Source organism: Sorex fumeus, unplaced genomic scaffold, assembly GCF_029834395.1.
Source record: "Sorex fumeus unplaced genomic scaffold, SorFum_2.1 ptg000106l, whole genome shotgun sequence".
Classification (NCBI taxonomy): domain Eukaryota; kingdom Metazoa; phylum Chordata; class Mammalia; order Eulipotyphla; family Soricidae; genus Sorex; species Sorex fumeus.
The window spans coordinates 4,750,981-4,767,774 of NW_026606163.1; the positions used below are offsets into that span (position 1 = coordinate 4,750,981).

General features: G+C 42.2%; 1 protein-coding gene across 2 annotated transcripts in view; it reads left to right on the forward strand.

Moving 5' to 3' along the window:
- The window catches only part of FRMD3 (FERM domain containing 3), a 299,884-nt gene that overhangs the window by 146,211 nt on the left and 136,879 nt on the right, over positions 1–16,794 (forward strand). For both annotated transcript variants that reach the window (XM_056134756.1, XM_056134757.1), the window contains exon 2: positions 12,871–12,975. In XM_056134756.1, the coding sequence (XP_055990731.1) occupies positions 12,871–12,975 (105 nt within the window). The remainder of the gene's footprint in view (positions 1–12,870; positions 12,976–16,794) is intronic.

Consider the following 16,794-nt stretch of genomic DNA (forward strand, 5'->3'; position numbering starts at 1 on the left):
GGGATCTACTCTTTCTCTGCCCCGTCTTCTGTTTTCTCAGTCTTATGCCTTGGGCACAGGTTGTTGCTTCAGGCTGTTGTTGCTTGCCCTCTAAAACCAAATTATCCTTGACTACATCATATTCAAGCCATTAGCCCTTTCATTTTCTCCCCTTCTCTCTGGAAGATGAAAGATCATTTCTTGCTGCAAATGAGGCAACCAACAGCTGCACATCTTAACAGAGGAAGAGGGGTAAGAAAAGAAAATAAAAAGCTTATGGGAAAGATAATGATACTTCTGTGGTGGAGGGTGTGTGCCCCAGTCAGTTTCTCCTCATGTCTCGTTGACCTAAATTCAGTCATATTTTCTTTTCTGAACTAATAAGGCTGAAGGATTGGGAGTACCCTTTTATCTTCCTACGTCCTATAAAGGTAAAGGTAAAGGCCCTCCCGTTGTTTGTCGATTTGCTCGAGCGGCCCCAGTAATGTCTCCATTGGAGACTTCATTGTTACTGTGTCTGGCATATCGAATACATCACGGGGGGCTTGCCAGGCTCTGCCGTGCGGGCGTGATACTCTCCGTAGCTTGCCAGGCTCTCCGAGAGGGGCGGAGGAATCGAACTCGGGTCGGCCATTTGGCTGCGTGCAAGGCAAATGCCCTACCACTGTGCTATCGCTCCAGCCCTACGTCCTATAGTCAGGGATAAATTATTATAGTACCTTTGGGTTTACTTTTTTTTTTTTCCCCTTTATTTTATTTTATTTTTTTTAAAGTTGTAGATTTACAATTTTTTGTGCTTTGGTTTCAATTATACAATGATCAGATACCCATCCCTCCACCAGTGCCCATTTTCCACCACCATGGATAATATCCCTCCCACCCCCATCCCCCCATCCCCCCTGTCTCTGTGGCAGGGCAATCCCCTGTGTTCTCTCTCTCCTTTTGGGTGTTGTGGTCTGCAAAAGAGGCATTGAGTGGCAAACATGTTCAGTCCATAGTCTACTTTCGACATGCATCTCCCCTCCTGGGAGGATCCTCCAAACATCCTTTATTTGGTGCTCCCTTCTCTATCTGGACAGCCCTTTCCTCTAGGATACCCGGCTGGCCTCTAAGTTATGGAGTAATCCTCCTGGTGCTGATCTCAGCTATTCTTGGGTATTAATCTCATACTTTGTTACTTTATATCCCCCAGATGAATGCAATCTTTCTATGTCTATCCCTCTCTTTCTGACTCATTTCGCTTAGCATGATACTTTCCATATTGTACCACTTGTATGTAAATTTCATGACTTCATCTTTTCTAAGAGCTACATAGTACTCCATTGTGTAGATGTACCAAAGTTTCTTTAACCAGTCCTCTGTTCTTGGGCATTCAGGTTTCTTCCAGTTTCTGGCTATTGTAAAGAGTGCTGCAATGAACAACAAAGTGCAGATGTCACTTCGACTATACATTTTTGCCTCTCTGGGATATATTCCCAGGAGTGGTATTGCTGGCTCAAATGGGAGCTCAATTTCAAATTTTTTGAGAATCGTCCATACTGTTTTCCAGAAGGGCTGAACCAGTGGACATTCCCACCAACAGTGAAGGAGTGTCCCTTTCTCGCCACATCCACGCCAGCATCGGTTGCTTTTGTTCTTTTGAATGTGGGCCAGTCTCTGAGGTGTGAGATGGTATCTCATTGTGGTTTTGATCTGCATCTCCCTGATGATTAATGATGTAGAGCATTTTCTCATGTGCTTTTTTGCCATTCGGATTTCTTCTTTGAGAAAGTTTCTGTTCATTTCATTGCCCCATTTTTGGATGGGGTTGGATGTTTTCTTCTTGTGGAGTTTAACCAGTATTTTGTATATCCTGGATATCAACCCCTTGTCAGATGTGTATTCGGTGAATATCCTTTCCCATTCTGTAGACTGTCTTTGTATTTTGGTCACTGTTTCTTTGGAGGTGCAGAAGCTTCTTAGTTTAAGATAGTCCCATTTATCTATCTCTGTTTTCACTTGCTCGGCCAGTGGCGTGGCATCTTTGAAGATACCATTAGCTTCAATGTCATGGAGGGTTTTGCCAACTTTATCTTCAATGTACCTTATGGTTTCTGGTCTGATGTTGAGGTCTTTAATCCATTTTGATCTTACTTTTGTACATGGTGTTAGGCAGAGTTCTGAGCCTATTTTTTTGCATGTAGCCGTCCAGTGATGCCAACACAATTTATTAAAGAGGCTTTCCTTACTCCACTTCACATTACTTGCACCTTTATCAAAGATTAGATGAGCATAAGATTGAGGAGAGATGTCAGTGTATTCAACCCTGTTCCATTGGTCTGCAGTTCTGCCTTTGTTCCAGTACCATGCTGTTTTAATTATTACTGCTTTGTAGTACAGTTTGAAGTTCGGGAGGTTGATTCCTCCCATTTTCTTTTTCCCAAGAATTGCTTTAGCTATTCGTGGGGGCTTATTGTTCCATATAATTTCAAGAGTGTTTGCTCCATTTCTTTGAAGAATGTCATGGGTATCCTTATAGGGATTGCATTGAATTTATACAATGCTTTCGGTAGTATTGCCATTTTGACAATGTTAAGTCTCCCGACCCATGAGCAGGGGATATCTTTCCATTTCCTCATGTCCTCTTTTTTTCCTGAAGTAGCGTTTTGTAGTTTTCTTTGTACAGGTCCTTTACTTCCTTAGTTAAGCTGATTCCTAGGTACTTGATTTTCTGGGGCACAATTGTGAATGGGATTGTTTTTTTCATGTTGCTTTCTTCTCTCTCACTGTTTGCGTATAGGAAAGCCATGGACTTTTGGGTATTGATTTTATAACCTGCAACTTTACTATACGAGTCTATTGTTTCTAGGAGTTTTTTGGTGGAAGTTATTGGGTTCTCTAAGTAGAGTATCATATCATCTGCGAATAGTGAGAGCTTGATTTCTTCCTTTCCTACCTGAATGCCCTTAATATCTTTTTCCTGCCTAATCGCTATTGCAAGTACTTCCAGTACTATATTGAACAGCAGTGGAGAGAGTGGGCATCCCTGTCTCGTCCCTGATCTTAGAGGGAAGGCTCTCAGTTTTTCCCCATTGATGATGATGCTTGCTGTAGGCTTGTGGTAGATGGCTTTAATTATGTTGAGGAAGGTCCCCTCTATACCCATTTTGGCTAGGGTTTTCATCATAAAGGGGTGCTGGATCTTATCAAATGCTTTCTCTGCATCTATTGATATGATCATATGCTTTTTATCTTTTCTTTTGTTGATATGGTGGATTATGTTGATTGATTTCTGAATGTTAAACCATCCTTGCATCCCTGGGATGAATCCTACTTGGTCATGGTGTATGATCTTTTTAATGAGTAGTTGGATTCTATTTGCTAGTAGTTTGTTGAGGATCTTTGCATCTGTGTTCATCAGGGATATCGGCCTGTAATTCTCTTTCTTTGTGGTATCTCTGTCTGCTTTTGGTATCAGTGTGATATTTGCTTCGTAGAAACTGTTTGGAAGTGTTTTTGATATTTCAATTTCGTGGAAAAGCTTAAAGAGCATTGGGAGTAAGTCCTCTTTAAAGATTTGGAAGAATTCACTAGTGAATCCATCCGGGCCAGGACTTTTGTGCTTGGGGAGACTTTTTATTACCATTTCAATTTCCTTGATGGTGATAGGTCTGTTCAGGTATTCCAGGTCTTCTTGGTTCAGCCTTGGGAGTCTGTAGGAGTCTAGGAATTTATCCATTTCCTCGAGGTTTTGATGTTCCGTGGCATAAAGCTTCTCAAAGTACTCCCTGAGGATCCTCTGAATTTCTGTGGTTTCTGTTGTAATGACCCCCTTTTCATTTCTGATTCGGTTTATTAGGGTTTTCTCTCTCCCTTTCTTTGTGAGTTTTGCTAGAGGCTTATCGATCTTGTTAATTTTCTCGAAGAACCAGCTCTTGGTTTCATTGATCTTTCGGATTGTTTTTTGGGTTTCCATCTCGTTAATCTCTGCTCTGAGTTTTATTATTTCCTTTCTCCTGTTCGGGTTGTGCTCCTTTTTTTGGTCCTTCTCCAAGCTCTTAAGCTCTGAGGTTAGGTTACTTATGTGTGCTCGCTCCTCCTTCCTGAGGAATGCTTGTAGAGCTATAAACTTTCCTCTTAACACAGCCTTTGCTGTGTCCCATAAGTTTTGGTAACTCGTGTTCTCATTTTCATTCGTTTCTAGGAATCTTTTGATTTCCTCTTTGATTTCCTGTCTAATCCACTCGTTGTTCAATAGTGCACTGTTTAATTTCCAGGTGTTTGATTTAGTTTTCTGTTTTTGTGTGTGATTTACTTCTAATTTCAGCGCATTATGGTCTGAGAAGATTGTTGATACAATCTCTACCTTCTTAATTTTATGGAGGCATGTTTTGTGGCTCAGCATGTGGTCTATCTTGGAGAATGTTCCATGTACGCTTGAGAAGAATGTGTATTCAGCTTTTTGTGGATGAAGTGTCCTGTATATATCTACTAAGTCCCTTTCTTCCATTGTTTCCCTCAAATGAAGTATGTCCTTGCTAAGCTTGAGTCTGGTTGATCTATCAAGAGGTGACAAAGCAGTGTTGAAGTCTCCCACTAGTATTGTGTTGCTATTGATGTCTTTTTCCAAATCTATGAGTAGTTGTTTTAAGTACTTTGCTGGTCTCTCATTAGGTGCATATACATTTATTATTGTAAGTTCTTCCTGTTGTACAGATCCTCTGATCAATAAGAAATGGCCTTCACTGTCTCTTATGACCTTCCTCACTCTGAAATCGATGTGGCCTGATATAAGGATGGCTACCCCAGCTTTTTTATGGGAGCTGTTTGCCTGTAGGATTGTTTTCCAGCCTTTGACTCTGAGTCTGTGTTTGCTTTGACTATTGAGATGCGTTTCTTGCAGGCAGCAGAATGTTGGGTTCAATTTTCTAATCCATCCTGCCACTCTATGTCTTTTAATTGGTGCATTTAGCCCATTGACATTGAGAGACATTATTGTTATGGGATTTTGTCCCATTGTTCTGTTAAAATTTGGTGTATTTGAGGGGCCTTTCTTGCCTTAAAGTAGCCCATTTAGTTGTTCTTGTAACCATGGTTTTGAGTCTATGAAGTTCCTGAGCTGTTGTTTGTCTGTGAAACTGTGTGTTGTTCCTTCTATTATGAATGAGAGTCTTGCTGGGAAAAGTATTTTGGGGGAGGCATTTATTTCATTGAGTTTTTTTACTATGTCCCACCACTGTTTTCGGGCCATGAGGGTTTCATCAGAAAAATCAGCTGTGAATTTTAAGGATGCTCCTTTGTAAGAGATTTCTCTCTTCGATCTTGCTGCTTTCAGAATTTTGTCTCTGTCTAAGGTTTTGGTCATTTTGATCAGAATGTGTCTTGGGGTATTTTTATTCGGATTTCTTCTAGCTGGTACCCTTCGGGCCTCCTGAATGTGGTCACAAGTTTTCTTCAGCTCTGGAAATGTTGTAGCAATGATGTCTTTGACAGTTTCTTCTTCATCGAGGTTTTCTTCCTGTCCCTCTGGGACTCCAATAATTCTTATGTTACCCCTCTTGGCTTCATCACGATCTTCTCTTGCCATCTGTTCCCGAATTGTGAGTCTCTTTTCCATTTTCTGCTCTTTTCTGGAGAGTCTCTGAACTTCATCTTCGAGCTCACTGATTCTGTTCTCAGCCGCTCTTACTCTGCTGCTGAGGCCTTCCACTGAGCTTTTCAATTCGCCTACGAGATTTTTCAGGTCTGACATTTCTGATTGCATTTTCCTCATTTCTGCCTTCAGATCCTCTTGTCTTCTATTGGCATTGCTTTCCATTGTTTCTTTTAATTCCCTAAGCATCCTAAGTAGCTCCCTTCTGAATTCCTTGTCAGAGAGGTTGTCTAACACTACAGTACTGTTGGTGTCATCTGGGCTAGACTCTTCAATATGAATGTTTGGTGGGCTTTTGCGTTGCTTTACCATTGTGAGAGGTGTGGTTTAGTCCTTCACGTTCAGTGTTACTATTCTGCTTGATATGCAGTGTGAGTTAAGATAGGCTTATGAGTTATTGGCAACTGTGTTTCTAGTGGCTGAGCTAAAATAGAGAAGTTTCCATCTAAGAAGTTAGCTTATGGTTCCTATGGCATATGCAGTGGGAAAATATTTCGTGGCCGCGTTAGCGGCCGCGGCTCCGGAAACAGTCCCTGGCACTGGGCGAGGAGTTGGGAAGGTCTCCTGTTTGGAATTGGAGCCGTTCAGCTTTGTTGCCCAGAGCTGGGCCTCTGTGCCCGTCCCACGCGGATCAGGGGTTGAAAACCGGCTGTCTAGGGGCTGTTTCTAGCTGCGCGTGCCCAGAGAGGAACCCAGGCCCTTGGGGGCGGGCTGTACCTGTTGGAATTGGAGCCGTCCAGCTTTGTTGCGCAGAGCTGGGCCTCTGTGCCCGTCCCACGCGGATCAGGGGTTGAAAACCGGCTGTCTAGGGGCTGTTTCTAGCTGCGCGTGCCCAGAGAGGAACCCAGGCCCTTGGGGGCGGGCTGTACCTGTTGGAATTGGAGCCGTTCAGCTTTGTTGCCCAGAGCTGGGCCTCTGTGCCCGTCCCACGCGGATCAGGGGTTGAAAACCGGCTGTCTAGGGGCTGTTTCTAGCTGCGCGTGCCCAGAGAGGAACCCAGGCCCTTGGGGGCGGGCTGTACCACCTTTGGGTTTACTTATCGATCGTCCCTCTCCCTGTGTGAGTATGATCATCTGTTATTGTGAAGGCACACATGTGTATCTGAAAAAAAAAATGAGTTCTTTTAGTAAAGACTCTTGGCTGATGTGCAATTGATTTGTTTTCTTTTGGTTTTGTGTTTTGGGCCACACCCTGCAGTACTGAGGGCTTATTCTGGGCTCTGCAGTCAGGGATAACTGCTAGGGGGATTGTATGTGGTGCCAAACCTGGGATCAAACCCAGGCCAGCAGTGTGCAAGGCAGGTGCCCTACCCACTGTACTATTGCTCAGGCCTCTGAGCATCCAGTCAAACCTTTTCTTCCCAGGCTTGATGTTATTATGGATAACCAGTGTTCCTCACTGTCATGACAAATTCTAGAACAGATTCTGGGTAACTCAGTTACTTGTACTCTTCCCAAAGTCTCATATCATTTTCTTCTGTCTGTACACAGCAACTGGAATTAGACAGGAGAATTGGATTCCTGCAACAGCTTGAACTTTGGTGATGGGTCTGGGTTGGACATAGTTATAAACATTCCTGAATCCATTTTGTAGCATCAGGAGAATACCAATAGCCTCAATGTGTGCTCAAGAAATTATGCCAACTACATAACAGGACTACTGCTCTACAATGCATTCAGTTTCATTTATTTTTTTTGGGGGGGTCACACCTGGCGATGCACAGGGGTTACTCCTGGCTCTGTACTCAGGAATTACCCCTGGCAGTGCTCTTGGGACCATATGGGATACTGGGAATTAAAGCCGGGTTGGCCGCATGCAAGGCAAACACTCTACCCGCTGTGCTATTGCTCCAGCCCCCTGCATTCAGTTTTAATGGGCGTTGGGGGACACGGGGGGAAAAAGTAATTTTTACTGTGCATATGCCTGTATTCTTAAAGGTAGTGATTCACATTCTAAATATTGGCTTATAGCAATGCACGAAATCTTTGGGTTGATATTCTTTTCTTCACTTAACTAGTCTAAAAGCAAAATGTCTTGGCATAAGGATTTGGGGTTGAAATTCACCATAGTTTGTCATTGAAGACAAGATATTTATGGCTTAGCCAATTCATTTCTCTTGTTTTTATTTTTTCATTAATCGTTGTCTTAACTTTGCCACTAAACTGAAGAGCTGAAGTAATCGCATTATCAACAATGAGCTATAAGAGGTATTATTCATTTTTGCCCCATAAGGCGAGTTCTAAAAGGTGGGTACTGTTACTCTCAGTGCCTTTGCATCTAGATAATCTGAGACAAAGATTTAAAATTAACATTAATCTTAATTATAAATAGCATATTACATTGGCCTAGTGCATGGCAGTATGCAGATTGTTTTCACATTTTATAAACCATGGGGTGTTTCAGTCTATAAGATTATAAATTCTCTTTTCTCATAATTTATCTCTCGCTTCTATTTCAATACCTGTTGCATAATAGATGCTTAAAACTGCACAAATAGCCTCAAAATTAACTATTGGAGTAGATATTGAATTTGTAAGTATTATTATCTTTACACAAGAAGAAACTAAATTTCAAAGACATTTATGACTTACTTAAGGCCATACAACTGACAAGGGCAGAAATAAGACTGGTTACTTTTTTCATAAAATTGGAATAAGATAGAAAGGTAGGATTTTCCCTGAAAGTAGTATAGTTTGTGATAAGAAATTTAGATTTCTTTCCAAGTCATAGGACAGGATCTGGGAGACTATGGACTGTTGGAAAGATGGGCAGAGAAGGTGGAGGAAGCACCTCACTTTTCATACACGGAGGCTCCTGGGCTAAAAAAGTTCCAAACAGAGATCCCCAAAATACGGCAGCTTGGTCGTAGGGAATGTGCACTGGTGGAGGGATGGGTGTTTGATCATTGTGTGATTGTAACCCAAACATGAGAGCTTATAACTACTATCTCACGGTGATTCAATAAAACGAAAAAAAAAAAAGACCAGTGGCAGTTTTAATTCTCATAATTATCAAGACCAATGCTTATAAAAAAAAGTCATTGTCTTTGCGGGGGGCTCACAATTGGTTTTCAGTGGGCCAGGGCTTCTCCCAGAAATCCTCAGCCAATTTCATGACTGGACTGTTCGATGCTGGCCTGTGGCAGTAGATGTGGGTCAGGCCTAGTCATGCTGCTTGGTGTCAGGGTGCCTAGTTGGGGGTGGGGTGGGGGGTGGTAGAACATGCAATACCAAGGGTGGAACTGATGTCGGTGGGCCCCACAGGTGACATATATGAAGCGTGGAGGAGAAAGATGGTCACTTTCTCCCCTTCTGCCTCTGCCCCCCGGGATCCAGGGTTACTGGGTTCTTGTCTCGCCTCGCAGAAAGGAATTTCAGGAGTGGATAAGCAGCCTAGTAAATAGATTTTATTTGGAGGGTTTTTGAAGGTGTGGAGGGGGGGAGAGAGAGAGAGAGAGAGAGAGAGAGAGAGAGAGAGAGAGAGAGAGTAATGCTCTCAAGAGAGAACACAGGCTTCTCCAAGGGTGGAGAAAGAGCCCCTAGACACATCCCAGCATTGGACATGAAAGCATGAAAGTACACGTCTCAAGAGGGGAGATGCAGGCGACACATGTGCTCAGGTAGCATATGCGCACCCTTCCTTTGTTCAAGGTGACCTTTATAGGGTTTCTCCAACCTGCCCCCACATAGGCTTCTACCTGGGTAAAAGTTCATTGATAAGGAGGTTACCAGGCAGTTGGGAGTGGTCTTCTTTGAAATTTCTTTCCTGGCCTTTTGTTCCTGCATGAGCTTTGGGTCTATTGCTGTTGCCAGGTGAGGGTCTTATTAGGCCTTAGTTTCTGTTTTTTCTGTTTTCTGCAAGGTTGGTTTCTGCCATTGCCTTGGGAGGGGGCTTTCCCTTTCTACCTGCCTACATCAGAACTAGGATTTTGTGCAACTAAAACATGTTCCTAATTTATTCCTAATTTCTGAACTATTTTTTTAATGAAAAACCTATAACAAAATATTCTTTCTCTCCACAGTTCACAGGCAACACCTTAACCAGCATTGGTTAAGACTTTTAGTACATTAAAAATACATTGCAGTTGTATTCACAGTATCTTGCTATGCTCTTTGTAAAAAAATTCAAATCCCAGTGCACAGGACCAGCACTGGACTACAAATAAAAATATATGTGTTGAACAAGAGGTTCTTTCAACTCTGTTGCTGATGTGCAGCCTCACTTAGATGCAGTTTTTTTTTTCAGGTACAGACCATAACATCTTATTGACTGCTGTATAAGTGCTATTAACATATTTAAATCCTGGGAATTTCATATGTCTAAAGTGCCATTCTTTTTAATAAAGCACAGCGTAGTTAGCAGCTCTGAAGAACTTATATTAGTGATTTTCTGATTTAGTATCCTTGAAATTAAAAAAATGATTATTCTGAGCAGGTGATTAAGCAATTCTCATGAGAAAATGAGCTCATAAACCTTTGGAGAGCAGTTAATTTTTTCATTTTCCAATGGTGGGGAAATTCTCCTAAATCGGGGTTTCTCAAACTTGAGTAAGCATACAAATAACTATGGTATCTTCCTAAAATGCAGAATAGATTTAGTAGGTCTGGAGGGATGCCTGGGTCGGTGTTTCCAACAGGCTTCCTCCTTGGTGGTGCTGAGGCCTTGGTGCTATTGCTGGTCTGGGGTGATTCTTTGGGGACAGGAGACCAAACATCCACCAGGTGACCCATAGTCATGAGAGCTGGCTTCACTTGCTTGTGCAGAAATATTATTCCCATTTCAGCCCCGTGTTCTAGCCCCACATTGTCTCAACGGCACTTTCTTATTTCCAGCGCTATTGGCATTATGAGGAGACATAGGAGAGAGTATATTTTGGTTGCTGGGTTTATCATTAAATACCTAAAACCAAACACCAAACTCTGTTGTGTTTTAAGTACATCTTCAGGGCAAAATGTGGCAGTAGCTGCCACATACAATATAGATCTCTTCAATTCTATGTCATTACAAAGCATTGCTTTGACATATATGTCCCCCTCCCCCCGACACACACACTCCCACCTTCTGTTTTGTGGGTTGAATCTGAGCAGTCAGACATGGAAAGTTAGCGTTCTACTGTTGTATTTTGGGCCCAACACACTTATCCACTTCTCTAATTTGTCTCCTGTGGTCAGAAACCACCTTTATAAATCCTACTGTGGAGAGTTTGGCAGTCCAGTTTGAAAATTATGAAGTCACATGTTAGGTATGGTTGACTTGATTCTGCAACAGCAGTTATCTGTTAGACAAGTGAATGACATAGGACATCTGTTAAAGAAGCTCAGTCCGTTGATTTATTAGGGTTGTTGCATTTAGTTGTTATCAGATACAGTTTTTCATTTGAGTTGAAGATAATTATAGAAATTTAAAAACAGAAAATTATTTCAGAAAAATATTTAAGTTGGAGCGATAGCACAGCGGTAGGGCGTTTGCCTTGCACGCAGCCAACATGGCCGACCCGAGTTCGATTCCTCCGCCCCTCTTGGAGAGCCGGACAAGCTACCGAGAGTATCTCACCCGCACAGCAGAGCCTGGTAAGCTCCCCGTGATGTATTCGATATGCCAAACACAGTAACAATGAAGTCTCCAATGGAGACGTTACTGGGCCCGCTCGAGCAAATCGACGAACAACGGGAGGGCCTTTATCTTTACCTTTACCACATCAAAATATGTGCATATAAGCTCCAATGCTTTTCTCCATGTGGTACATTCCTGACCAGAAAGTGGCTTTTTCTGACAAGGTTGCAAATTGTTGTTAGTAGTTTCTTATGAAAAGATAATTATGTCACATAAACCAAACTGATTTTCCTAACTTATTTTTAGTGGATTGGAAGAATGGTTCACTTAATGCCTCTGATTTCTTCATTTATTTTTATATGTCATCTGCTTTCCATAAAATATTCCAATGACCTTTGATTGAAGCAGACATTTATCTAGTCAAATATTCTGATGAGGGGTTGGGAAGAACTTTGTTATTAGGAGGGCTTTGTTTGAATGGTATTTATCTTATTCATACTTGGCAGGTACAAATTATTAGAAGGAAAAGTCATCTTGAACAGGAATCATATAGTCTGACCAACTCCCTTTGCCAGTGTGGAAGGAGCTATGAAATTTGTCTCAGGTCACAGAGAGTGACATTGAGTCCCAGGGCTGACTCCCCTAGTTCCTGACAGTGTCTATGGAGTTGACCTAAGACTGTGATTAGAGACTGAGGAGCAGACGCCCCACTTTCCTGGTGGGAGCCAGAGTGTTCCCTCTGATATGGTTCATTGCATTCCTGTGCCCTTGTATTTGAGGAGAAGCAGAGTGAACTCTGGCATAGCAGGAATCCAGTTTCTGCAGCCAGACTGGGTCAGCTCTTACCTCACTCTACGTGTTACATACATGAAATTGGACAAGCTGCCATGCACCTGAAAATTCTCAGATGCAAAATGTGAAACTTTATTGTGGGATTGCTGTGAGGACTAAATGAGCAACTAATATGCAGACCAGTTACAAAAGATGGTAAGGTTTATTATATGTGTGATCTGTAAATTTGCAAAATTTGCATTTCTTGTCAGTACTGAATGGTAGAATCAGTTTCCTGAATCATGAGTAGCATAACAAAATGTCACTGTCACTGTTCTCCTGTTGTCCACAGATTTGCTTGAGTGGGTTCAGTAACATCTCCATTGTGAGATTTGTAATAACAAGCATGCTTGGCATATCGAATACGGCACGAGAAGTTTGCCATGCTTTGCCCTGCGGGCGAGATACTCTCAATAGCTTGCCGGGTTCTCTGAGAGGGGCAGAGGAATTGAACCTGGGTTGGCCAGGTTGGCCGCGTGCAAGGCAAATGCCCTACTGCTGTGCTATCGCTCCAGCCAATAACAAAATGAGTTAAAGGAAAATAAAAGAGAACATATTAGAGTGCATGGCATCTGTGCAAGATTTTGTGTGGGGTTATTTTTCTTTTTTAATATCCGTGTGTGTGTGTGAGAGAGAGAGAGAGGAAGAGAGAGAGAGAGAGAGGAAGAGAGAGAGAAAGAGAGAAAACGAGAGAGAGATGACTGCCATTGTAAAGTGCATTTCTTACTATGGATTGCAAAATAGGGAAAAAGTAAGAGTTTGGAAGCCTTTGATCTAGGGACTGAAATAAGTAAAATCATTTCTTTTATCACAAACTTCCTTGGATTTTTGGCAAGAATAGAAATGTTTGAACCTTGCACTGTGCTTTGTTGCAGAGGGAGACCAAAGGACAGTTTCTCATCGATCACATCTGCAACTACTACAGCTTGCTGGAGAAGGACTACTTTGGCATTCGCTATGTAGATCCAGAGAAGCAGCGGGTAAGAGAGAGCCTCTGTCCTGATCAGCCTGGGGACGTTGGGTGGGGTACTGGCTGGGAGGGTGCTGAAGTTCTTCTTTGAGACAACGCAGTGCACTCTTGTTCTTCTGGTTATTGGCTACAAGAAACGGATCCACTCAGTGTGTATTTGTGAGTGCCAAGACCTGGCTGTGTCCTCACTGTACTGAGTGGGGCAAAGGAAAGACCTTTCCTCAGGCTCTTCTAGAGAGATAGTACCACCAGGCTGAAGAGACAAGGGTCCTGTGTCTTCTGAACCCACATTTGTCAAAGCACCTCAGAGAGTGACTACATAAGAATCTTGTTATAGAAACCCCTTGTATCTCACTATATAGAAAAACCTACTGGTACAAAGAGGCTGAGGGGAGATAATGTTTGAGTGGGTGGGATCTCTTTTGAGGTGAGGGGTGTATTTGCAATTTGATATATGTGGCGGCTACACGGCTCTGTTGATGTACTCAGTGTCACTGACATGTACTCCTTACAAAATGGTGCACTTAAGTTAAGTGATTTTGGCTACTTAAGAAGAAAAGAAGTTTTTTGACAGATAAGATAGCAAAACATTGTGAATATTCCTTAGGCACCACTAAATTCGATACCCCGCTTCCCACTTTGATTCCTGACTTAGATCTTAATCGTTCCTGGGTTCAGTTCCTGGTGTGTGTAGAGTGAGCAGGGGAGCTCTTGCTCTGGAGTGAGTGAAGCAGCCCATCAGCCTGAGTGTGCTCAGCCATTGCATATGCCAATCCCTCAGGCAGGTGCAGTTCCCCAGCAATCCCCCAGCAAGTGCCTGTGCATTATCCCGGCTACTGTTCCCTGTGGCTCCCATTAGGGTCACCCAATTTATCAGAATAGAAATGAAAGCTCTATTCAAGCCAGTCTATAATGTTTTCTTATAAAAGTCCAAGATTTTATCTTCCATGGATATAATATATCATATATCATTACACTGAAATTTTGAGATATCTACTAGAACATACATGAAAACAGAAATGTCTGCTTCAAATTGCCATTTTCTCACTTAATATGTCTTCATTGTCCCAAGTAATAATGTAGACTTATACATTCTAGTCTTCTGCCCACTTTGACTTTAAAATTGTGTTTAAAGCAATTTATAATTTTTAAAAACCTACTGCTCAGTCCCTCTGATATTCTTTCCTCCTTCTAATGAATGCTTATTTCTCTAATGATCTTACTTAAACCTTATCTTTCTAATTCCTGTCCTCATCTGAACCAAGCCCAAGAGATTCCCACCACCAAGGAAGAGTTCAACTTTGGATAACCTCCTGTTCTTTTGTAACTAACACCAGGACAAAAAAAGCATATTCCCAGCCTCATTCATTCTTCAGACTGCCCTTTGGCATGAAGAAAACATTCATGTGATCGCTTCTTTCCTTACTGATTTTTTTAGGGTAACACCAGCGATGCACAGGGGCCACTCCTGACTCTGCTCTCAGGAATTACCCCTGGCGGTGCTTAAGGGACCATTTGGGATGCTGGGAATCAAACCCCGGTCAGCCGCGTGCAAGGCAAACGCCCTACCAGCTCCAGTTGCTCCTTACTAAATTTATGACATCCCAGTAGGCTAAGTAATTTCGAGATTCCAATCTGTCATTATCAGGTACCCTATCCCTTCCCAGGAGAGGATACCAGGTATAAAATGAGTCGATTGTGTGCATTTACTAAGTAGGTGTGCATGGGGGGTAGGAGTGGGAGTCCACACCCAGCAATGCACAGGGGCTATTTCTAGTTCTGTGCTCAGACTGAACTCTAGCGGTGCTTGAAAAACCATATGTGGTATGAGGGATTTGAACCACAGTCAGTGAAATATAAGGCAAGTATCCTAAGCCCCATATTATATCTCTGGCTCTAATCATGTGAATTTTACTTAAATACAGCTCTCTACTTTCTGGCAACAGACTAAGATAATTTATCCAAAGCTGTCAATGTCAGTGCAGATGCAACCTGAGCTCCACAGAGATGCTAACCTGATGACAATTTCAGGTACTCTGTTTTTTGGTTTTGTCTTGTTTTGTTTTGTACTAAAAACGCCCAGTGACCCCCCTCCCCCCACCTCCATATACTTCCAGAAGCGCAGGCAGCCACACCCACATCTCATTGCCAACACCATGCAGCTTATCTACTGGCCTTGTTCCAGAGTCTCATGAATCTCAAGAGAAACCAACTAGCTGCAAAAATTTCTCAGATACCCCGTCCTTGCTAATACCTCTGGGGTGATCTCAGAAGTGGGATGGGCCAAGTTCCTGCCCTACCAAAGTGCCAGCAGCCACTCAGACCCCAAGAGTTGCCGCCACGTCTCCGGTAGTAATGCCCAGTTAAATATTCTGGATTTTCTGGACATTTCCAAACTCTACAATACTAACATCCAATAGGAGCACACCAGATTAATCAGTAATGTAACGTAGAAACCAATTAATCTGGACTATCGAAAACATTGACACAAAAGGCTTAACTTGCAACAACTTCCTAATAAACCTTCAGACAAGGATTTAATGTCCACATGGTGAGAAACAACAATTTTCACAAATTTTCTTTACTGAAGTAATTTTTCATCATTCCATTAGTCACTTAGTGTTAACAAGCAATAAAAAATAAACTATTGGGGAGGCAGCTTGAGGAGTGATTTGGGAAATAGGGACAATGGTGAAGAAAAGGTGACAGTGATGGTGAGATTGGTGTTGGAATATTGAATGCCTGTAACAAATCATCACAAACAACTCTATAAGCCATGGTGTTTAAGAAAAGTGAGGAAAAAAAGCTGTTAATAACAGTATCTCAGACACATTAGAACCACTAGACAGAACAACTAGACAACAGACCCACTAGATATGTTCAGCTGTTATGACAGTGCTCTCTACCTAGTAACAAGTGTCCAAAATCCTTTCTACAAAATCAAGTCCTGTTCACACTTGCTCCCAAAGCAGATGATCTGTTTTGTTATTAAAACTTCCAAATATTTAAAGGGCAAACAAACTTATGACTAGTGACTTGAGGCAGTTACACAACCTTTCTTTCAACCTAGGGCAGCCCTAAATCCTAGGTTCAATCTCAATGCAAGTTAGAAGCATCTGTGAAGCAATTGTTCCCAGGAGCAGGAAGCATCTTTCAAAGGCAGGAGCAGCTGGTGGGACATTCTGCTCTCTGCTTCCTGGCACCATCCCCAGAGCTAACTTCAAATCACTGAGCCTGTTTTCATTCCATTCCAAGTTCTCTCCAGATATGTCTCTAGGAAAGCAAACTTGTCTTAACACAGACAAGGCCTTTTCCCATTGTCAAGAAGACTCTTTGTAAGGTCACTCATTTCTCTGGCCTCTGTGTATGAGAATCTTAGGCCTATAATTCTATTTGGATGGAGCGGGCATCTTCACAGATGTGTCTTTGACCACAGGATGTCCTAGTTCATCCCCCTATCTGAGCATATATAAATGTTCTGGCATCTCAGGGCCACATAACATATACTAAACGAAAAGATACTTAAGGAAATGCCTCAAAGATGTGGATTTCCAAAGTAAACTTGTGCTCTCTGGGTAAGACTGAGAATAGACCTTTGGTTGGAAGACAATGACTTTCAAGTCAATAAATAATAAATGCTCTAGAATTGGGAGGAAATTGCTATTGACAATGCTGGGTATAGCCCTGACCTACCATGTCCCAAATAATAGGGAGGTTCAGGGATGTGACTTAAGTGGTAGAGCTTAGCACATATAAGGCCCTGAGTTTGAGCCAAGGCACAGCCGGAATAACTTCTATTATCAAAAAATTTTAATTAAATTAAAATAAT